We start from the raw sequence: 23,565 nt of genomic DNA, 5'->3' as shown, positions 1-23,565 counted from the left end.
ACCTCTTGTAGATTGTTCTATGTTCTCTTTTTTTTAATGGTTCTGTATAGCACCAAAAAGTTCCTCAACTGTTCCACTATTGTTACTGTTGAGTCCTGTGTGAGCCTTTGTAGCAAACTGCTGTGGTTCCTACATGGCTCATCCAGTGTAGATGTAAATACTTGTAAAACTGGCATTCTAACTAAACCTCATAATCATAGTTAATGTTCCTGAAAGGACAGCGCTCATAATATTAAAACACTGTCTAACTGACGTGACTGCAACAGTGGTGCTACCTTACCAGGTGAGCTCTTGGAGAGAAACAGCTGGCTGTATGACACAAGCCTGTTAAGGTTTATGGTGGAGGAAAATGGTCCTCCCTGCTCTTGACAACTGTCCATCATGTTGTCAATTGCAATCAGAGTCTGCACCTTAGAGACCAGGGGTGGAGCCAGACTCACCTTCTCATTTAGTAGACACGCCCCCTTCTCCCAGACCAAGTGTACTTGATCCAATTACTGATCCAGTTTTGAAGGTGCTGCATTACTTACTAAGTCCCTGCTTGGCTGAATGGTGTGTGATAGATTTGGATGGGAGTTGAAACCTGCAGAAAGGCAGCTTACCAGGGTCAGTGATGGGACGAGGAAGGGTTAAACAGGGGCCCCATCTGGGGTGTACACTGCACATGGGGCCTAGATGGGACCCATGTGAGACTAAGGTGGGCTATAATGATGGGAATGATTTGGGAAGCCCAACATGTACAAACCCACTCTGAGCCCATGCCCATCTGGATCCCACCAGCATGAGCATGTTGGCTGGGCAGGGTTGGAGGCTTTTCTGCACTCTGCTCTGAGCTCAGCACTCGGCCCTGACCCCGCTCTGTAACTTTACATGGTCTGACAGACACTCGGTGGACACTGAGCTGCTCTCTGTGAGCTGTTCCTCCTAAACTCTTCCACTGTTCAATAATAACACCACTCACAGCTGATGGAGGAAGATCTAGGAGGGAGGAAATTTCACCAGCTGACTTGTTGTTGGTGGTGCAGCGGTGTCTCCTATTACATACAGAACCACGCTGGAGTTCAGTGAGCTCTTCAGAACCTCCCGTTCTTTCACTGATGTGTGGAAGAAAGACAGACTGCAGGGCTAGAAGCCTGATTTTATACAGCTGTGGTGGCAATGGGAATGATTTAGACACCTAAATTCAGGGATAAAGAGGTCTGTCCCATTACTTTGGTCAATATAGTGTATAATCCACAGATCATGCATGTTGTAACTGTTGAAATCATGGGATTTAATCATGTATACAGTCATAGTTTAATGCATCTTTAAAAAACATAAAATACACAACATACCATTTTTAATTCTTAACAGGAGTAATGATCAGTGGTGCTGAGACTTTACCGCCATCATTGAGTCCAGGACTAAACACTGGATAGAGCTTCTCAGTGAAAGACTGACCAGTGAAAGAGTAGATATGAGACCTGACCTCAACATCATAGAAGGAGACCAGACCCTGCTCATAATCCACAAACACCCCCACCTTCTGGGGAGCCTGCTTCAAGTAGAGACGGACGGAGTTAGAGTCCAGAGCTCTATACCTAGTTCCGTTCCTCAGCCACACAGTCCAGTATCCATCCTCAGGACTCAGTGTAATCTCCCCCTTCCTGTTGCTGGACTTCCCGGCCACTCCTACTGTCCACTCAGTCTTTCCTCTGACCTGCACCTCATAGTAAAACCTCCTTGAGGAGAACCCCTCCTTTCCCAGAACAAAGATACATTCGTCGAATCTGGCCGGGTTGTCCGGGAGGTTCTGTTCCGTGTCTCCGTCTCTCACCTGTTTCCCATCATCAGACAGGACGAGAGCAGGGTGAGCGGTGTCCGGATCCAGAGTCACGTCCACTGAGAGAGATCACACCAGTTAGACTTATTGGAGTTTGCAGTCAGCAGCTGTGTAATATGAGTCTATTAATATGTTGGATATGCTGCACTATGTGTCCAAATGTTTGTGGACACTCCTTTTAATGAATGCAACCAGTTACTTTAAGTTGCACATGTTGCCATTACAGATGTGCAAATGCACAAACACACACAGCTTGTCTAGTGGCAAATGTACTGCCAATTGAATAGGACTTTCTTTTAAGGAACCTCCAAGAAACCTCTCTTGAATCTTCTCTTGAAGGTTCCTTACAGCACCTTAAGAGATTCCTCTTACCTCCTAAAGTTCTTCAAGAATCATCAGTATTATTGCTTTCAAAAGTCACACAACTTAGTTTGATTATACCATAATAATAATTATTAATAATTTTAGGTTATTTATTAATGTTCTATTTTACAAAATGTATGATGGCATACAATAATATACCTGTATAATAAATGTACGATGAATTCATGTTTTTTTTATTGACTCTGACTCAACTAAAAGTTTTGGTCTTGACCTGGGTTGATGTGTCCCGGTCTTGGTTTTGACCTGGACTCTTGGCTACAACACTACCCCTGGATCAGCTGAAGACGGCAGGGACTTTATGAAGACCCATTGTTCAGGTTTTTCCTCGAATACATCTTTACATTCATTCATGTGGTCAGCAACAGTCCACTTACCTGCATGCTGCTGGACTCTCTTCAGTTCTGTTTGGAAAAGAATAGCTCAAATCAGCGTCAAGTCACAACAGCCATAACCGTACTTCCCGGTGGATAACGGCAGTGGTGCTGCACTGATGGATCTACCATAGGAACATGTAAGAATTCTGAGCGTTGTTTAACCGAGAAACTGTAAAAGCAGAGTCTTTTCAGTGATTTAGAGAGGAGATAATAAACATTGAGACAGCGAGCAGCTCTAAATTCTCACAGTTTGAGAAATCAGACCCTCCTGATGTGGCTGTGGTTCACTTTCCCTCACTGCGGTCAGCTCTCCAGCAGCTCTACTGCTTCTGGAAGCTGAAAAAACGGGAAACACCTACACCTGAGTGCATTTTTATATAATTGCAGCAAGTCTGTGACAGACAGCACCGATATGCAAGCTTTAACAACTCGTTATGATCCTTCAGAGACAGGGAATGACTGTACTCCTGAAATGATAGGCACCCCTTACTGAGTCTGGTAGGGGACAGCCTAAAAACACACCATTTCAGTCAGGGATTTTAAGAAACCACCACTCTGCCAATTATCAAGTAATATATTTTTAGGGCTTCTGTCAGTTGTCAATCAAAGGCCCTTAGATTAGTCAACTAAGCCTCTGAGAAATGAAGGTTCTCCACCTGGACGTACCACCAACCTTTTTGTTCACAAACATTCTGATTGAACCTATAATGGACAATAAAAGTGGCTCCAATTTAGCTTTAATAAAATTATCATACTCTTATTATAACATACACGATCAGCCACAACATTACCAGTAACCAGGAACACCCCGCAACACCTGCTGAAACGCCCCATTCATCTTCATACTCTCTCACCGATCTGTAAATACTCACCAGTCTCATTAACCTTCTCCACCTGCTTACTGATTGACTTCTGAAGCTGAGACAGAGCTCTCCTCAGACTCTCCACACTCAGATGAGGGTCAACACTGACGGCAGTCCAGTTCTTGGTGTGTGGGGGTCTGCAGAGGGACGGGTAAATCTACAATACAGCAGGAGAGAGGAGAAACCCCTCAGCATGGGCAGTGTGTCCTGTGCTGGACTGCATTACTACTGAGAAACAGAGGGACTCTGACCTGTAGGAGGTGGAGGTGGTCCTCAGTGTGGGAGAGCTGCTCCAGCTCAGTGTCTCTCCTCTTTAGCTCAGTGATTTCCTGCTCCAGCTCTTTAATGAACTCTTCAGCCTGCCTCTCTGCTGCTTTCTGCTTCTCCTCCATCACCTCCAGCAGCTCAGCCTGGCTTCTCTCAATGCAGCGCAGCAGAGCTCTGAAGACCTCCACACTGTCTGCTCTCTCCTTCTCTGTGCTTTTCTATCAGGAGAGAATTCAGAAGGACTTCTATTCATTTTTATATTTTGGCAGGTGAAAGTAACGACTGCAGTGCAGGTCATTAAAACTCACTTTACGAAGTTCTACAGAGTCTCTGATCTCCTCGATCTTCTTCAGTCGCTCCTGGATCATCTGCTGAACTTCTGCCTGTGTCTTCTCCAGCTGAGTCTGCAGCAACCAAACACATTAAAGCAAAGCAGATCATTATTATGAGGATCTTTTATCCATCAGCTTAAACGTTCTCCTTCCAAATGTTCCTCACCTTCTTCTCTCCACTCTCCTCCTCTATAGGAACAGTGCTGTGGGTCTTGTGGTCTCCCTCAGTGCAGAACTGACACACACACGTCTGGTCGTCTCTACAGAACAGCTCCAGGGGTCTCTCATGTTTCTGGCAGATGTAGTCCTCCAGGTTCTCCACAGGATCCATCAGATTGTGTTTCTTGAGTTTAGCTGCAGTTTGATGAGGCATCAGATGAGTGTTACAGTAAGAGAGCCCACAGTCCAGACAGGACTTCACAGCCTCCAGCTTCTCCTCACTGCAGGAGTCACACAGCACCTTCTTAGACTTGGTGCGACGTTTCTCTGGAGCTCTTCTGGACTTCACCTGAACTGAGCTCTTGAACTGAGCAGCCAGTCCAGAGATGAACGTGTTCACACGGAGTTCAGGCCTTCTGGAGAATTTTTCCATGCAGAGAGGACACTGGCAGCGAGAGCTGCTGTCCCAGCAATCCTTGAGACACACCATGCAGAAGTTGTGTCCACATGGAGTAGAGACTGGATCAGTGAACACATCCAGACAGATCGAGCACTGGAGCTGATCTTCAGACAGGACACTGCTGGAGGAAGCCATGACTGATGGAGAGGAGACATATAGAGATTTACAGATTTACAGAAGCTCACCTTAACTGATATACACTTGATGTTTGAAGTGTAAAACACACAATAATCAGCCATAACATTAGTACCACCCGCCTAATATTCAGTAGATCCCTCTACTGGACTCCACAAGACCCCTGAAGGTGTCCTGCTGTGGTATCTGGCACCAAGACGTTAATGTTAACCTGCAAATCCCAAAAGTCTTGTTAGTTGTGAGGTGGGCGGGCCTCCATGAGCATCAGTGAGCCTTAGGTGTCCATGTCCCTGTTGCCGGTTCACTGGTTGTCCTCCCTTGGAGCACTTTTGGTAGGTACTGACCACTGCACACCGGGAGAAACACCCAACCCAAGACCTGCCTGCTCCATGTTTTGGAGATATTCTAGAACATCACAGTTTAGTTCTTGTCAAAATGTCTCACCTTCAAGACAGGTAGGGTAGTTGTACCCCAAAAGGTAGTAGGTTGTATTAAAAGAGTGATGGCAAACTGCAGTAGAACTTTCAGTGCAAGTGTTTTTATTAAGTGAGAGGTGGCCAAAAAAAAAGAAACCCCACTCTATTTACAAAAGACAAGCACAAACCATTGACTCAAACCTATAGACAACCATCCCCCCTCACAAACTTGAAATGAGCCCTTAAATAGGCTAACACTGGTCTACTCAATACAGCCAAAATCAAGTATCTTCCTCAGCAGGGGATACATTAATGACCTGAACCACAAAACATTACATTAAAGAAATGGAATACACAAACAAATGTACAAAATAATGATTGACAAAACATCAGTCATATCCCAATAAAATAAACATAGTCAAAAGCAAAGATAATAATAATTAAAACATTGGGAACCTCAAGAACCCCCTTCCCCTTACATGGTATGATCCGAAATGGGCCTACTGAGCATGCCTCAATCTGCTCAGGCACTTTTTAAAGGCAGCCTTAGCTTAAACTGTTAAATGTGATATATGATCCAGGCTAGCAAAATGTAAACTTATTGAGGACATTAGCATTAGCATTAGCTAATTTCACAGATCAAACACAGATCAAACTAAATCACATGACACAAAACTAAGGAATGGTAGAAAAAAAGTGCTGAACAGCAAGAAACACAGCAAATCCTAAACCACGCTCCCAGTCTCACCTTTCAGGGCCATTTCCTGCTTACCTGAGTGGTGTTAGTTCTTCTGAGAGACGTCTCTGGAGACGTTTCAGACTGCAGATCGAGCTGAAAGTCTTTATCCTGATTCTGAAACTTTAAAAGCTCTTTCCGCTTTCGCTTCTCCACAGTGACTTCAAGAGGGCCACACCCACCGGCTAAAGGTTGAGGGCTATATCTGTGTTTGAACACGTCCAAAAACATGAGGCATATGGTGAAACGCTGCTTGTGATGATGTAACTAATGAAATACATCGGACCGGTCAGGCTTTGCAGGTTTGATAGCTGGCTATTTTCCAAATTATATATTTGTATAAAACTAAAACATGCAAAGATTTCTGTAAAATACCTTTCAAAACTTTGTATTTTTTGATATTTTCAAAGTATTTTATTAATAACACTATGGAGGATATTCTCTTGCCATATTTCTTTATATAACATCAAATATGGTGGGCATTTGAGTTCATATTAATGCATTGTGATGATGCTGATGATGCTTTTTAATTGGTACATCACTTGTATCATTTGTATATTCATAGTTTCATGTGTAAATATGTGTAAAAACAAGAAAAGTTTCATTTCATCAATCCAGAACTGAATTGTAGTTTTTATTAAGTTCTTAAATCTTATAAAGGCCGAGAGGCTCCAGAGAGAGAGAGGGAGGGAGGGAGGGAGGGAGAGAGAGAGAGAGAGAGAGAGAGAGAGAGAGAGAGAGAGAGAGAGAGAGAGAGAGAGAGAGAGAGAGAGAGACAGAGGTCAACCTGGCTCTCAGCTGATAACAGACTAACGCTGTTTGGACAGTTGTTGTTGTTATTGAGAAGAAAGATAGAGGACCTGAACTGGTAGGTCAAGGAAGGCCTCTGCAGCCGAAGACCCGTAATAACCAGAAATCCCCACAGTACAGTATTATTTATATATATATATATTATAGAATTATAGAGGCTACACTGCAGCATGCAAAACACTCCACCATTTGAGGTGGAGGTTAAGAGTGAGTCCACCACTGTCAGACTACATCAATCCATGAAATTCTTCTCCCTTAAACATAAACCCTAGTCTAGAGATTAGTGTCTTCAAAATTGAACTTGAACTTTACTGGCAGTGTGACTGTGCAGCAGACAAGGACTGAAAGAGAAAGTAATACTAAAAATGTTGATATATTTAATTAACTAAAATCAACAGTGATAAATCAACAAATTGAAATCATTGAAAAGAAAATCCATATAATAGAAGATTAAGAGTCAATATGATTTAATTTTCTGACTTAAAGAGCAAGAGATAAAAAGAATCACAGATGAATGAACAAAAAAAGACAAATGAAAACAATATTCAACCATAAATAAAAAAATAAATAGAACAGAACATAAAAACAAGAGTCAGCAAAATAAGTCAGCAAAATAATTACATATTAAAAAATGAACATTAAAAATATCAGATCAAAGTGTTTTTAATACAAGCAACAGTACGTTAATACTTAAAAGCAATGAAATAAAACAGATATGAACAGATAAATAACAAATACAATAAATAAAATACATAATAATAATAATAATAATAATAATAATAATTCCTGCTGAAAAAGATGATATATATATATATATATATATATATATATATATATATATATATATAGTTTATTATTTATTTATTTATTTATGTAAATAAAATTATAGCTGAAGGAAGAGGAAGACCTGTTGTTTCCTTAACGGTTAAACTGACAATTTAACACTAACTATATATATATATATATATATATATATATATATATATATATATATATATTTATAGAGGCTACACTGCAGCATGCAAAACATTCTTTGAGGTGGAGGTTAAGAGTGAGTTCACCACTGTCAGACTACATCAATCCATAAAATCCCATGAAATCATTTTCCTTTAAACCTAAACCCTAGTCTAGAGATTAGTGTCTTCACAATCTTGAGCTGCCGTGACTTTCCAGAGAAAACCTTCAGTTTTAAATGAACTGGGCCTGAACGCTGGAAAGTGAGTAACACACTCTTACAGCACCAGCCGGGCACATGGTGGCTAATTGGAGGACGACCCGCTGAGCTACAGTCCCACAGAACAGACCAGAGCTACTTAGAGAATGCCTACACAGAACAACCAGGCCATGATCAACATGAAGGAACTGAAAACAACCCCCCCCCAAAAAAAACATCCGCCCAGAAACCTCACTGTCCCTACAGCGTCTTTAATGACTCAGTCTGGGAGATGTAATTACTCTGTTAATGTGTCTTTTGTAATTCATTGCTTGGTGACTCCCAAGTGGGAACTGGAGCAGTTTAAGCTGCTGTGTTTGTGTGTCTTGGTCCATCTGGTGGTGAACAGTAGGCATGGCACTCTGAAGCTGCTGTTTATACATGTCTGCCCCCATGTCTTCTCTCAGTCCACTCCAGCCACATCCCAGTCTTCATTAAGGTGGTCCAGACTCTATAGGAACAGTGCTGTGGGTCTTGTGGTCTGTCTCAGTGCAGAACTGACACACACACGTCTGGTCGTCTCTACAGAACAGCTCCAGGGGTCTCTCATGTTTCTGGCAGATGTAGACCTCCAGGTTCTCCACAGGATCCATCAGCTTGTGTTTCTTGAGTTTAGCTGCAGTTTGATGAGGCATCAGATGAGTGTTACAGTAAGAGAGCCCACAGTCCAGACAGGACTTCACAGCCTCCAGCTTCTCCTCACTGCAGTAGACACAAAGCACCTTCTTAGATCTGGAGGGACGTTTCTCTGGAGCTCTGCTGGACTTCACCTGAACTTTACTGGCAGTGTGAGTGAGCAACTGACAGGGATTGAAAGTAGGCAAGAGATAAAAAAGAATCACAGATGAATGGACAAAAAACAGTATTCAGCAAAAAAAGACAGCAAAATAACTAAATATTAAAAAATGAATAATAAAAATAACAGATCGAAGTGTTTTTTAATACAAACAACAGAACGTTAATACTTGAAAAAAAAGACATTAAACAAACATTAACAGATAAATGACCAATAAAATAAATAAAATAATAATAATAATAATAATAATAATAATAACAATCCCTGCTTTAATAAGGTGGTCTATATATGTATATGTATATATTATTTATTTATTATGTTTTATTTAGTTAGTTATTTTTGCAAATAAAACTATAGCCAAATCTGAAGGAAGAGGAAGATCTGTTGTTTAATAATTTATATATATTATATTTTATTTATTTATTTATTTATTTATTTATGTATTTATTTATTTATTTTTATTTTTTGTAAATAAAACTATAGCTAAGTTGAAAAGAAGGTAAAAACCTGTTTAATAATAATAATAATAATAATAATAATAATATTTTTTGTAAATAAAACTATAGCTAAATCTAAGAAGAGGAAGACCTTAACAGTTAAACTGACAATTTAACACTGACTGTTAACAGAAAACGAGTGCAGTCATTTGTATGGGTATTACCAGTATGGGTAACCAGCAGTGCATTCCTATTATAGTACAATGTGAACCATAGACTGTACAACAGACTCTAAGCTCTAAACACCAACCACAGATCACAATATTCTGTGGACGCCTTGAGATATCGTTGTATCACCATACCGTACTGTACTTTAGATAATGTTATTAAATTACTGGAAGCACAGCTGGATCCAGGTGGAGGGCTCTCAGCCAGTCTTCTTTAACCAGTTTAACCAATGGAAGTCTATAGTCGTTTACACAGGCCTGCCTCCTTCTCTCCGGCCACTCAAACCAGTCTTCATGAAGGTGGTCCAGACATGTTGACGTGTTTAGCCTTTTTATTTGGAAATTTAATTTTACTTACCAGAAACTTTGACACTTTTTGCCTTTTCACCCTGTTTCTCCACTCTGGATGGATACATTAGCATTTCTGACCCGGATACTAAAAACTTGCATACTTGTGAGGTCCCCAGACAGGGGTGCTGCCAGGGATAAAGATTTTTGGCCTCATTGAAAGATGTCACACTGGACCCCACAGCTCTAACAACTTTGAGAAAATACTCATTTAATAAATTTATTGGCCCCCTGTCAGTCACAGGCCCTTACAATGGCCATAACCTCCCCCCACATACGACGCTGCTGCCCCCAGGGGTCAGTGGGACCAAAACACTTGCGTACAGTCTCTTAATGGTTGGAAATTAGTCCTGATATTTGGTTTTCTGGGCCAAAACCTCCAACCTAGGCCACAAAAGCCCCTTACTCATGGTTTCACTGCAAACACCACAAGCAGCCAATATGTTCTAAGCAGCCAGGTGAGCTGTTCTGTTCTATGTGTCGTTGTACACAAATATTACCTTTTAGCCCAGTGGCAAAGAGGGACGAGAGACTGGATAAACCGGCACAAAGAGCAAGCTGTAATTAACACTGCGTTGTCATGTGGTACACACACACACACACACACACACACACACACACACACACACACAGAAATACAGTAATGGATGTACAGTGGTGGGGAGTTTCCATACACTCATCATGACCATGAAGGTTGTGGCAATATTGAGCTTACAGGGATTTCTATTCACTGTTCTAAAAGTTAAAATATACATTCTTATTAGACAAAAATGGGTTTTAGTGTTGGGGGGGTCTCTGAAATCAATACAGGGTCAACCATACCTACACACCCTCGTATATTATTAATTAAGTCATGCTGAAAGCTCCTAAATGTCTTTAAACTTGCCAAGACCAAGACATTTTCACTTCCTGTTAGTGATCATGATGGGCTACAGCTGGTAGCGCCTCTGTGCTTCATTCAAAAGAGGGTTTGTTTGACAGCCCCAATCGAACTGACCAACACACAGAACATTAGGAAAGTCCAAGGAGCTCAGAGCAGATCTGAGAAGGATGATCATAGACTTGCACAAGTCAGGAACATCTCCTGGAGCTGCTTCTAAACAACTGCAGAGTCCAACATCATCAGTTTAAACAAAGAAAAACAATCAAACGTTGGTTCAGAAGATCAGGAACAACCAAAAAAACACTAAGAACCAGGTCTGGAACACCAGGGTCACGGTCTACAGTCAAGCTACAGTCAAGTCGCCCTGGACGAGAGGCTGCTGTCCAAGAAAGAAGCTCCTCTTCCAGATTTGACACCAGAAAGCTTGACAAGTGTATTAGTGTTTGCGGCTGAACCACATGGACAATAAAAAAAAAAGCCTTCTGGAGGACAACTAGAAGAAGTAAGAGTGAGGCAGGAAGACATTTATCCCAAAGTACACTGTCCCAACTGTTAAACATGGTGGTGGTAGCATCATGCTCTGGGGCTGTCCTCCTGCAGTGGGACTGGAACATGAAACAGAGTAGATGCTGTAAGAACGAAGGAGGGCTACCTCAGTATTCTTCAGCAGAACCTTAGACCTTCAGCTAGATGGTTAAAACTTGGACATTACATTTACATTTATGGCATTTAGCTGACGCTCTTATCCAGAGCGACTTACAAGGTTGCTTGTATTACAGAGGTGGGCCAATGTAGTGTTATGAGTCTTGCCCAAGGACTCTTATTGGTGTAGCACAGCATAGTCGCCCAGACTGGGAATTGAACCCCAGTCTCCCACATGCTGTGGTAGCTCACTGGCCAATAGTGGTGTTATCTGTTGGACATGCATGTGAGCTGGTGTGGAATGGATACCAGTTAGTTGGTGTGGCACAACAAATAATCAGTCAGATGAGCCAGTAGGGTTCGAATCCCGGCCCAAGGACAATACAAGTCCATGGACAAGACTCCTAACACTACATTGGCCCAACTCTGTAATACGAGTCGCTCAATGGTGGAAATATAAATGCACTGCAGGCTAACGTTTCCAAAGTCCTGACCTCGACCTTGTCAAAAATAAGTGGACTGTGCTTAAAAGTCTGGACTAAGGCACTGCCGCTATGATCCGAGGATCGCTGGTTCGAATCCCATCGGCAGCCAGAGTCAGAGAAAGCACAACTGGCCTTGCTTTCTCTGGCTTGGGTTGATGGCATGTCCTCTCCCCATCGTCCGCTCCTAGTGTGATGTTGGTCAGAACCGGTGTCTGCTAGCTATTGTATTTGAGCTGGGGAGCTGCCGACTGCCAGTGCTACTTCAGCAGCATGTCGAAAAAAGGTGATGGCTGGCTTTACATGTGTTTAAGGAGACCCCTTATAGCGTTGGGCCATTGCTAGTGATAGGAGGAGCTTACAGGAGCTGAGATTGGGCAGTTGGCCTTCCAAATCGTCTAAAAAATAGAAGAAAATTGTAAATTAATTATTAAAATAAATAATAATAATAATAATAAAAATCTGGTCCATGCCAGGAAACCAACCAATTAAATTGATCTCTACCAATTCTGTGAATTAGACCAGCCAAGTATCCAACCACGGCTCTGCCAGGAGCTTGAGTATTGAGTGTCTTGGCACTTAGGTGTAACTTCCTAAGACGCATTTAACCAAATATTAGGCTGCTGTATGGATCACCAGAAGAGGAGAAGCTCAGAAGCATCTCAGAAACCCCTAACCGGGTGCGTGCAGCTGCAGCTGTAGGTCTGGATGTTTTGCATGTTGGTACCTGACTCCTGAAAGCGGCAGCTTCACAGTGACACAGCAGATTTTCCTCTGAACTCCGCCGAACCTGCTGTGTCACGGTGATGTACAGAGCTTTACAGCCTGATAATTGTTCAACAGGGAAATGGGAGAGGAGTGTTATCCACACACAATACCCCTCAATACCATCCCTACCATCTCCCTTTGTTCCAAAAAGCTGTACAGTAAGATCCACTGTAATACAGCAGGTCCTCCAACAGGACATCTATAAAGGTCTGATGAAGTATCTGAAATATAATATAATAATGTATATAGTCTGAAAATAGTCAATGACTCTATTCATACTACAATAGACTACACACACACACACTCACACCCACACACACACAATGTGTGGAGGGTGTAATGAGGCGGGGCTGTCATTTGAGGATGGTACGTGCTTTCCGGGACAGAACACAGTGTTTCCCTTCCTCTGCCGTGCTGCCTTCAAGATCTCCACACAGGCTCGTATTTCATCGTTTCCAAGCCCAGCTGCAGTCTGTGCAATTTTCTGGTCATGCTCTCTCTCTCTCTCTCTCTCTCTCTCTCTCTCTCTCTCTCTCTCTATTTCATCTCCGACAGAACATCAGGCAGGTCTTGTGGGCCGTTCCCGGTACGCTACCAAAAGTGGTCATGGGCACCTAAGGCTCATTGATGCTCATGGAGGCCCCACCTCCAAACTCACAGGACTTGACCACAGGATCTGCTGTTAACGCTTGTCTTGGTGCCAGATACCACAGCAGGACACCTTCAGAGGTCTTGTGGCGGTATTAATGTTATGGAATATTTATGACAGAGATATGACATATAGTACACACTTACTTTATATACATATTGGTATACACATGCTATATACTTTACTGTAATGCAAATAAATATGACAGTAGGTTTTACTGTAAACAGTGAGACATAGATCTCTCACAAGATTCAAGGTAGCTTTATTAACATGACTGTAATGAGAGCAATACTGTCAAAGCACTAATGATAATGATAATGATAATAAATAATAATAAAAAGGTTCATGGCAAATTAACAGCAATATTTATCACAGATTGTTCATTACATTAAAGTTCAATAAATAGTCCCTATTTATTTATAGATATATATGTAGCTAACCATGAACACACTATATATATAAGGAGTGTATATTATAGATAGTTTACAAATCTCTCTCTCTCTCTCTCTCTCTATATATATATATATATATAAAAAACATATATTATATATGGTTTAGTTTAGTACAGTTTACAATTATTATTATAGCATTACATACATATATAATAAACACACTATATATATATATATATAATTATTATCATTATTATTATTATTATTATTATTATTATTATATAGTACTAAAGTATCTCTCTCTCTCTCTCTCTCTCTCTCTCTCTCTCTGAATCCACTATATATAAAGTGTTTATTATATATAGTTTTAAAGTATTAAACTCTCTCTCTCTCTCTCTCTCTCTCTCTATATATATATATATATATATATATATATATATATATATATTTGTTTATGTTATATATAGTTTAGTTTACAAAGCTCTCGCTCCCTCTCGCTCTCTCTCTCTCTCTCTCTCTCTCTCTATATATATATATATATATATATATAAAGAACATATATATTATATATAGTTTAGTTTAGTATAGTTTACAATTATTATTATAGCATTAAAGTTATATATATATATATATATATATATATATATATATATATATATATATATATATATATAAATATATATTTACATACATACATATATAATAAACACACTATATATACATAGCGTATATTATATATAGTTTAGTTTTATTACAAAGCTCTCTCTGCGTCTCTCTCTTACTATATATATTATTATTATTATTATTATTATTATTATTATTATATAGTACTAAAGTATCTCTCTCTCTCTCTCTCTCTCTCTCTCTCTCTCTCTCTCTGTGTGTGTGTAAGTACAGCGACACTGCTGTCCTGTAGGGTCTGTTATTAGGATGACCGGCTGGAAACCGGACATTCCTCGTGCACACACACTCGAGGGGATCTTGAACGCGCCTCAGTTGCGTCATCCCATCCACGTGAAAGGCGTAGTGCCTGCGTCACAGAGCGCCTCCTCGTGCCTCGTTACTTAACAGTGGAGAAGCCGGTGTTTTAGCAGCGCGAGCCCCGGTGCAGCAGCAAGACCAGCTAAAGGTAATACTTACACTTATTAATCACAATATTTCACTGACTGCGCGCTCACGTGCCCTGTTAACAGCTACTGACGAGCTCGCGCACTGCGGGCTGTGTGTGTTAATCGACTTCTTAAAGGGCGAGCACGCGTGTAGGGTTCTGCTTCCTGTGTTAAAGTTCTAGATAACGAACTGGTTCTCTATTATAGGTGAATATGTAGTTTTTGGGGGCTCTTTAGAGCAGTGTAGAGAAGCACAGTAGTTTCTACTGCTATATAAGGGACATGTGCTGTCCTTCAGACCGAGGTCCTGACCTTCTGGCTCTCTTTGGGCCTGTCCCTGCAGCGAGTCCTCCAAAATATTCTGAATTGTGATTAAAATTACAGTGAATTCAGTTTTTATTATTATTATTTAACTTCTGCTGGCTGGACTGGTTTGTGTCTATTGAAATCCCTCCAGAGCAGATGATGCTGAGCTAAGCTAACACTGACAAGAGCTTCTGGACAATGGTGTGGAATCTAGAACCAAAAAGGAGAGTTAGAGAACATGAAGCACTTCTGTAGACTTCAATCAATCAATCAATCAATCAGTCAACCTATATTTAAACTCTAAGCACACTGACGATGACCCTCATTTGCGGTGTAGCTGAGCTGATGCGTAAGAATTTATATAAACAGCCAAGTCAGATCTAAATCTAATTTAACACTAAACCATAACATAGACCATAGAAATGATAGATAAAGGATATGTAGAGTCAAATATAGAACTTCCAGAAGACTCATGGTTAACTACTCTTACAGTAGGCTACATTTTCAAGGGCACATAGCAGCACCGTCATTGTGAAAGTAACCCAGGACTCACGGGTTTGAGCAGTGATGTCGTACACAGAGCATTAGCATGTTATTACAGTGCTGCTTCCCAAAAACAGAAGATCATCAATGACACTTTTCTGAGGGTTCGAGAAAAAGTTAACAATCAAGGCATAAAAAGATCATGGGGCCAAAGTGGCCTTAACTACTTCTACATTTCCGAAGGCAGATAGCACCACTGCCATTGTAACACATTAATAATAATGTTAATATTAAATATTTAAATATTAAAAAATGAAATACACAGTATTAAGGCGTTATTTAAGAGTCCGTTCATGCATAATAAAGGCTGGATGATGGGATGAGTATAAAATCCCAGTTTGTTTGATACACAAGCTGAAGATGTACACAGTATTTAGCCTTTTTTGAGTTTTGATGACCATTTTTTTTATATTCAGAGTGTTGACCACCCACCAGTGCAGCTACATGAGTCTTCTGAGTTTTATATGGAATGATGATGATGATGATGATGAAGGTAAAATAGTGGAGAATCTAATACAACCAATCCAGTTCTCTTTAGGGACTACTTTCTGTAGCTGCACTACACCCTGCAGCATGTATCACTCCACCATTTTAATGATCTGGTTCTAAAAGCAGGTTCTAGAGCCGAACTCTTCTCAGAACTCTGGTAGAACCGTGTCTCAGGCATGAGGCAGCGTCTTCATCACCATTAGGTGAAGAACTTTCTGTGAGGAGCTTTTATTAGAGCTTCAGACGTCTGCTTCCCTTCACCTCCACTGTAGAACCACAGCTCTGACTGGGGGAGCTTATCTAGAACCTCCACTGTAGAACTCCAGCTCTGACTGGGGGAGCTTATCTAGAACCGAGCGTTTTACACCAAATTCACCAAATACAAGGTGATGGAATGACTTTGTGTGAAATCTATCTTTGAGCTTAATGGTTTTAGTGAAAATACACCCATGAATGCCTCCAATGACCTACTTGTTACACTCCGTCCAATGAAACATGACTAATTACGCTCTAATGGTCGGTGTTGTTTGGTAGCACCTCCACAATATCCTCAGAAAAGCATAAAATATTGGCATATTGCCACCTCTGTGCACCGCCTCTCAATAATTGGCCTGAAATCTATGTATTGTGATTCACTGAGGTGTTCAGGGTTCTGGAAGTACTGATGGTTGGCCGATCACTCTACACTCGCTAATAACAATAGCCATAATCGTAATAGCCAATCCTAGCTGAGGTTCCTTCAGCCACCCTAGACAGAACCTCAGAGGAACTCTTATGCTAATTAGACGCTTGCTGGCTTGACTTTGAAGCTGGATTCTCAGGTTTGGTTGAACCTGGTCTCGAGCTTCAGCGTAACCTGCTGTTTGCTTAAGTAGGGACTTTACAGTCTTTACACATGATGACATCTACAGGCATTTCATCATTCAGGAAAATACTCTCTTAGAAGAAGTGCATCATGTGCTCCCTGGGGGACCAGTGTGTTTGTAAACCGGTCTCCCAGTGATGTAACTTGGAGTCAGACTGATTTTAATCAAGAAAACTGCAGGAAGTCAATTTTCAGGTCATTTCTCAGCAGGAATACGCTGGCGGAGGTTGACGTGATCATTTACGGGAGTATTCGTGAGGAACGTCCTGAAGCCTTGTTGGGTTCTTGGTGTTGTAAGCTCAGGTGTGCTGAAGCCTTTGTGGGGATGATGGGTAGTAAAAGCAGAGGTTATATGTAGAACCTTGGCAACTCAAGGAACCCTTGAAGTATTCGGATGATTCTTTGAAATCTTTGTCTGGTTTAAAGGTTCTTTGAACAATGCTATAGAAGAGTCACTTCAGGATTCATGAAGAACCACGTTGTTTGAGTGTGAAAAACCTTGGGGTAAATCAAGTGAAGGCTCTTTAGATCTTTATAAGGTTCTTCTCACTCACACATCTCCATTACGGACATTGACAACTTTTATTACACCGTTTTAGGCTGGATTACTAATCAGTAACTACATGCAAAGCCATGCAAACATTGTTCCTAAGTTCTAACAGTGGGGAAAATGCCAAGAACCATCTGGCTTTTGGTTCCGAGAAGTTTGTGAGGTTCAAGTTGTTCTTTTAAGGCATCCTTTAAAATAGCCCATTCCGACCAACATGGAATGAGCACACCTAATTTTGAACGGTTCGTCGTATTTTTAATAAAATTAAAAATAAAATCACATGTTTTTTGGGGCTGATCATGGTCATCTAGGCTGGAGACCACATTCTTTACTTTTTTTGGAATCGACCATGTTTAAAACACTGCCGAACTTTAGCTGAGAGAGTCTGTGAGTTCCCGTATATCCCCCGAGCTCCCGAGCTGCACTGTGGAGCTCGGACTGTCGTTACTCACTAAACTGGGCTGAGTGATGGGCTCCCGAGAGGGGTGTCTGGTTAATAGTGTTAAAAGTCTTTACTCTGTTTCCCCCACGAGGGAATGAGGGAGTTTAGGTTTGGGTATTCTGAAGGGGTTTCTGAAACCGTGTGTGAGGTCAGTATCGCCATCAGTGCCTGAACGAGGAACTGCAGCATGCTGTGACGAATGGGCCTAGTCATTGCTGCAGCAGTTCACAAAATATGGATCATAAGATTTGACTAGGTCTCAGGATCGCATATTTGGGCTGGAAATGGTCTGATACCAATACACAACCAATCAATCCTTCCGTTTCTAATAAATAGGTTCCAAAAACCAAACAGTTCCAAAAACCATTGAAACTATTTGAAGCACCATTATTGTTTGGAGTGTGTGTATGTCTGTATATGTGCCATAGATTTCTGTAGACTTCTGATATGTCATTTTTCCTATCTTCTGAACACTGTGGTGTTATTTTTTCTGGTGCTGGAACAGTACGGTAAACAAAATCCACTGTTTAAATCTTCTTAGCAGGGAGATTTAGGCTTTTCTTGCCCCTCAACAACAGCTTTAGTCTCATATTCCCAGCAAAAATGGTTCTGTACTACTGAAAAAGGGTTCTTTGGTCTTCTAACTATAGCAAGACCCGTTCTGACGCTACTCTGAACCACGTTTTAAACAGTTCTTTAAAGAAACCTCTTCAACAGGTGTTCCAGCATGGTGATAAAGCCTCTAACCAGGCAAATTTTACTAAAGAACCTTGAAGAACCATCCTTTTGAAGATTGCCGACAGCATATCAGATTAATATCCCTTATTTTTCCTTCTCAGTTCAGCCAAGATGTCTATTGTCAAGTTTGATGAGTATGAAGAGTCCAAGTTCATCAGGAAAGCCAAGGAGAATCCATTCGTTCCTGTTGGTAAGTTTAGGAGGACAGCTCTCCTGTAGTAATGAGCAGTTTGACGAACAGGCCGAGTCCATTAAACTGTCTGCCTTCATGCTCGTCTCCACAGGAATGGCCGGATTCTTCGCCATCGTGGCTTACAGACTCTTAAAGCTGAAGAACAGAGGGAACACCAAGATGTCTGTGCATCTGATCCACATGCGTGTGGCAGCCCAGGGCTTCGTGGTGGGAGCGATGACCTTGGGTAAGACCCTGCTTTTCTTTGGTTGGACTAAATAAAGCACCAGTCATGATGAGAATTGAGCTGCACTGTGTAGGACTTCATTAAACATCATAAATCCAGAAGAATCGCTGAACGTAGTGGATATCCGTGGTCACCAAAACTACTCCTGAAGATCTAACTTCATACAGACTTTAGCTCTAACCCTAATTCCGTTGACCACCACCTGATCTGTCAGACTAATGGCTTTAGGAGTGCTTTATTAGATGATTAATTATTATTTTTTTTAGATTAGGCTGGAGTTGGATCTCAAAGAGGAGGGTTGGAGACCACTGCCCTACAGCATCATCCACACATTTTAAATTCCAAAATCTATATTTAATATGTATCCTATCTACTACACTATTTAAGCCATTTTATATTAATTTATTTCAATAGTTGGCTCACCAATACTAGGTTAATCAAATCCTGCTGTTGGCTGCTGCCACTGTTGGGCAAATGCCCCAATGCCACCAGGGGGCCCCCAAGAGCACTAAGATATCAAGATAAAAAATAAATATTTAATAAATAGCATTGAGTAAGAAAATGAAATGATATTAAACAGGTAAAAGTGATTTTTATATTCATTTATTTTAATACTTGGCTCACCAATACTAGGTTAATCAGCTCCTGCTGCTGCCACTGTTGGGCAAATGCAGATATGCATCGCTTGGGGGGTCGATAAAGGCCTGAGTGCTTCAGCGTATTGCACAATATCTCTCTCCCTATAAAATAATGAAGCATCTGGTGCTGAGGTGGTGGTATGGGGGGAAAAGACCCCAAATGACCCCATAAAGGCTTGGGCCGGCCCTGAGTGGTTCTTAAACAGGTATCTCAGCTCCCTGGACACCTGGACCAGGTATTTTAGTGTTCTCAATGCTTTGGTTTGTGCTATGAGGGCCCTGATGATGGGTTTGAGAACCACAGCTCTTAAGCAAACTGATTCTCAAGGACCCACGAATGGTGCAGTGATGAAGCCAAAATAAAGACTGTCGGTTCAGGACCTGTTTGAGAACTACTGCCCTTTTTGTAGATGAACATTTTTGTAGGTGCACTCTTAAAAATAAAGAAGCTACAAAAGAAGCTACAAATTCTATAAAAGAACCACTTGTTATGGAGGTTCTATCTCTATTATTAAAAACATGGAGTGGTCCTTCTGTGGACCAGGTCTTTACATCTGAACCTTGAATCCAGTTTCCAGGCCTGGTAATCTGGTTCTCCGTGGAAGTTAAGGGAACAGTTAATGCAACAGATTGGCCACGTAGTGCCGCACCTACCAAGGGTTCCAAAGTCCAGGACTGGAAACTGGGTTCAAGGTCCAGATTGGAAGACGACTGTTGTATTGCATCACTCAAAGAGTCGTTTGTAGCCACCCCTTTTTTTTTTTAAGAGTGTGTGATAAAATGTACGGTACTAGTCAAAAGTTTGGACACACCTTCAATTCAGTGGTTTTCCATTATTTTAAAATATTCTGCATTGTAGATTAATACTAAAGTCATCCAAAATATGAAGAAAAACATGGAATTATTTAGTAAACAAACCAGAATATGTTTTATATTTTATATTTTAAGGATGCACCTCTTGCCAAGATCTTGGCATTTTCTCAGTTCTCAGTTTCTCTGCCTTTTCGAGAGTTAATTACTTGAATTTCTAGAATCGCATCGGCGGCAGTTCGAAAAAGGTGTTGCTGGCTGCACATGTGTCGGAGGGGGTGTAGGGGGTGTACACAACAGTGTATATTATAACATTGAATATTATTAAGTTGTGTCTAAACTTTTGACTGGTACTGTAAGTGTGAGGAACGGAAAGGGCTTGGTTAATGGTATTTTCTTTGCTGTCTCTTTTGCAGGGGTGGTCTACTCCATGTACAAGGACTACGTGTTGAAGCCAGCGGAAGCTCAAAAGGCCCTGGAGCAGAAAGCTCTGGAAAACAAGTGAAGAAAGATGGAATTTCGTGTAGTTTTTAAAGTTTGGACCCTCGTATCTCTTCTTAGTACCTCACATTAAGATGTTCTTATTTATTCGGACCTATTTTACACTTTCTGAGTGCGCTCGGCCTCCAGTCTCTTCTCTGTCCACCAGAAAACCACAGACCAGGACGTGAAATGACCTTTTATGTTAAACCGCAGCTTCTATGGGACGTGGCTGGCGTGTGTTCCCTGCCGTTTACACCCCTCTAGTAACAATGTGAACATCAGCCATTTCGCATATACCCAACTCTTCCTCCTCAGTGTCTATAGAACCATTCCAGAGCAGAGATGCTGTGGTGACCTCTGTCTCTCTCACACTGCTCCGTACGAGACGTTCGGTACAAAACAACCTGTTATGCTCTTACTATCGTTTAATATCGTTTAGCCGATGCTATTGTAATATTGTAATATTTATAGCCGTGGTACTCGATCCCAGTCCTCAGGGCCTCTGTTTTGCTGCAGATTTGGACGTTGTATGGTCCATGGTATGCTCCCTGTCCGTTTTTGTGCCATTTGTGTGCCGAAATGCGCATGAGGTTCCCAGTACTGTGATTCTGAACCCCAGATTTTAGGAATTCTGCTTGGCTAGAGGAGGCAGCAGCTCCGGTGTAAAACACTGCCGTATTTAAATACCTCTGCACTTCCACTCCACTGTACTGTACTGTACAAAGGCCAGTTCCTGCCAGGTAGAAGAGAAGGACTATGTCAAAATTTCTTGACTTTTTGTCGAACTATGCCTTAATTTGGAGCTTAATTTCTGAAAATCATGTCAAAAATGTATTTATTATTTATATATATTCTATATTTATATATATATATATATATATAATAATGTTTGTACTGTAGAGAGGCTTTGGGCACCTAAACATTCTTTAAAAGCATTGATCTCAGCAGCTAGCTACCAAGTGCCATAAACGTGAAGCTGGTAGAACTTCTGAGGCCCCTAATCCCATTCTTCTAACCCCCGTCTCTCAGCAGTGAGAGAGTTTCTACTGTAGAAGCTCCAGATCTCATCAGAACAGATAAAGCAGGTGAAGATAAATCCAGTAAAAAGGAGAAACAAGAGCTTCTCATTCTGAAGAAAGAAAGTAGTGAGATCTTGTCGGTGAGGTAGTCTGAAGAACAGAGCTCGGTTCCTCCAGGTTTCTCCTGGACGCCCCCCAGTCCAGCCAGCACAGCGTGGAGGATGTGTTCAACTCCAACAGCAGCAGCAGCAGCAGCAGCTCACCTGATTTACCATCATTAAGCCCTAATTTACCACCAAACCAGGTGTTGATCTGAGGAGAACTCTAAATAATACTAGACTCCATGAGAGAGGAGAACTTTAGAGATGTTCTAATGATGAACACAGTGATGGAGAACCACCACCACCACTTATTAGTGTTTATTCTAATATCAGTGATTTACTGATTTTTTTGACTGGTTTACTGTTTTGGACAGAACTACGTCATTATTATTTGATAACGGGTCCAAATCTGCTGAAAATGAGTCTTAAGTCTTAGATAGATATAGATATAGAACTGACATGATGCCAGAAACCAGGAGCAGGAAAACATAGCCTCCCAACTGCCTGACAGGAACGAGCTTCTTAAACGAGGGATAATTAAGGCTTGGTAAGAGTTTGAAAATGGCTTCGGTATCTAAAAGGTGCTACAGGAAGGAGCTGTGGAATCACAGATTGGTGCAATCACAGTTTTTCTTAATCTGTATTTTGTATTTGAACAATTCTCCAGTTCTGGTCCTGGTGCTCTACTGTTCTGGACAGCTTGGTTTCATCAAACCTGGCTCTAACATGGCAGGCAGGTCACCAGGACCTGAGTGGGACAGACTACTCCAGTGCTGGGACAGATGGGAGACGTTAAACTCGTTACAGTTTGGTCTCAAAGTCCCGCCCTGGTGTTTTTTTTTAATTTAATTTAATTATTATTATTATTATTATTTTATTTATTAAAAAAAAAAATTATGATTGCATCATATCTCCAGCACTTTCCCAAAAGTAAAGTTCGCAGTGAATGCAAAAACGTGCTGAGGGGCATCGGCCCGCCCTTTGGCCTAGGTGGAGTCAGTATTGTGGCTGTATTATGATATTGCCTAATTTTGTGTCATTTCATATCCCCATAATGATGCAGTATCATAATGTGACCCAGCCCCGATGTACACGTCTGCCTTTACAGACCACCACTAATCCTGCAGTGGCATTTTTACAATATACAGCAGTATCTAACACGATAGGAGGATGTGCTGTATGTGTGATCTGATAGGCTTAAGAGAAACACCAGCAAAACAGGAGTCAGGAGCTCTCAGTACCACCAGTATAATGTATGTGTGTGTGTGAGTGCTTGAGAGTTGAGCTTATAAAATTAATATTTTTGCACACTTGCAAAATGAGTTTGCACCTTCTTTTTTGCAGCCTGTGGGTTTATTAGAGCGTATTTTATTAAAACTCGTTAGCTGGTATTGTGGTGATCACAGGGAAAACACACTGTAAATATATTTGCCAATAAAATAGGACTGACATGAAGAA

At 41.1% G+C, this 23,565-nt stretch overlaps 2 protein-coding genes across 2 annotated transcripts; one reads left to right on the top strand and one right to left on the bottom strand.

The window, feature by feature from the left end:
• Positions 1 to 1,258: 1,258 nt before the first annotated feature.
• Positions 1,259 to 6,079, bottom strand: LOC140561897 (E3 ubiquitin-protein ligase TRIM39-like). Its single transcript, XM_072687149.1, has 7 exons — positions 5,985 to 6,079; positions 4,209 to 4,798; positions 4,019 to 4,114; positions 3,695 to 3,928; positions 3,453 to 3,600; positions 2,581 to 2,607; positions 1,259 to 1,881 (listed from the first exon to the last, which is right to left on the bottom strand). The coding sequence occupies exons 2-7, from the start codon at positions 4,794 to 4,796 to the stop codon at positions 1,340 to 1,342; spliced, it is 1,635 nt and encodes a 544-aa protein (XP_072543250.1). The 5' UTR covers positions 4,797 to 4,798; positions 5,985 to 6,079; the 3' UTR covers positions 1,259 to 1,339.
• Positions 6,080 to 14,586: 8,507 nt separating this feature from the next.
• On the top strand, positions 14,587 to 23,565 carry higd1a (HIG1 hypoxia inducible domain family, member 1A). The gene is made up of 4 exons (XM_072688686.1): positions 14,587 to 14,724; positions 18,739 to 18,827; positions 18,922 to 19,056; positions 20,921 to 23,565. Exons 2-4 carry the CDS (start codon positions 18,749 to 18,751, stop codon positions 21,007 to 21,009), a joined length of 303 nt encoding a protein of 100 aa, XP_072544787.1. The 5' UTR covers positions 14,587 to 14,724; positions 18,739 to 18,748; the 3' UTR covers positions 21,010 to 23,565.

Source organism: Salminus brasiliensis, chromosome 9, assembly GCF_030463535.1.
Source record: "Salminus brasiliensis chromosome 9, fSalBra1.hap2, whole genome shotgun sequence".
Classification (NCBI taxonomy): Eukaryota; Metazoa; Chordata; class Actinopteri; order Characiformes; family Bryconidae; genus Salminus; species Salminus brasiliensis.
This window is presented reverse-complemented; position numbering and strand designations above follow the sequence as displayed.

Coding starts and splice junctions, on each gene's coding strand:
- LOC140561897 (XM_072687149.1), bottom strand. CDS start 4,796: ATGGCTTCCTCCAGCAGTGTCCTGTCTGAAGATCAGCTCCAGTGCTCG. Junction 3,601..3,694: donor ACCACCTCCACCTCCTACAG/GTCAGAGTCCCT, acceptor GCTGTATTGTAG/ATTTACCCGTCCCTCTGCAG. Junction 2,608..3,452: donor GGAGAAGGTTAATGAGACTG/GTGAGTATTTAC, acceptor TTTTCCAAACAG/AACTGAAGAGAGTCCAGCAG.
- higd1a (XM_072688686.1), top strand. CDS start 18,749: ATGTCTATTGTCAAGTTTGATGAGTATGAAGAGTCCAAGTTCATCAGG. Junction 18,828..18,921: donor GAATCCATTCGTTCCTGTTG/GTAAGTTTAGGA, acceptor TCGTCTCCACAG/GAATGGCCGGATTCTTCGCC. Junction 19,057..20,920: donor GGTGGGAGCGATGACCTTGG/GTAAGACCCTGC, acceptor TCTCTTTTGCAG/GGGTGGTCTACTCCATGTAC.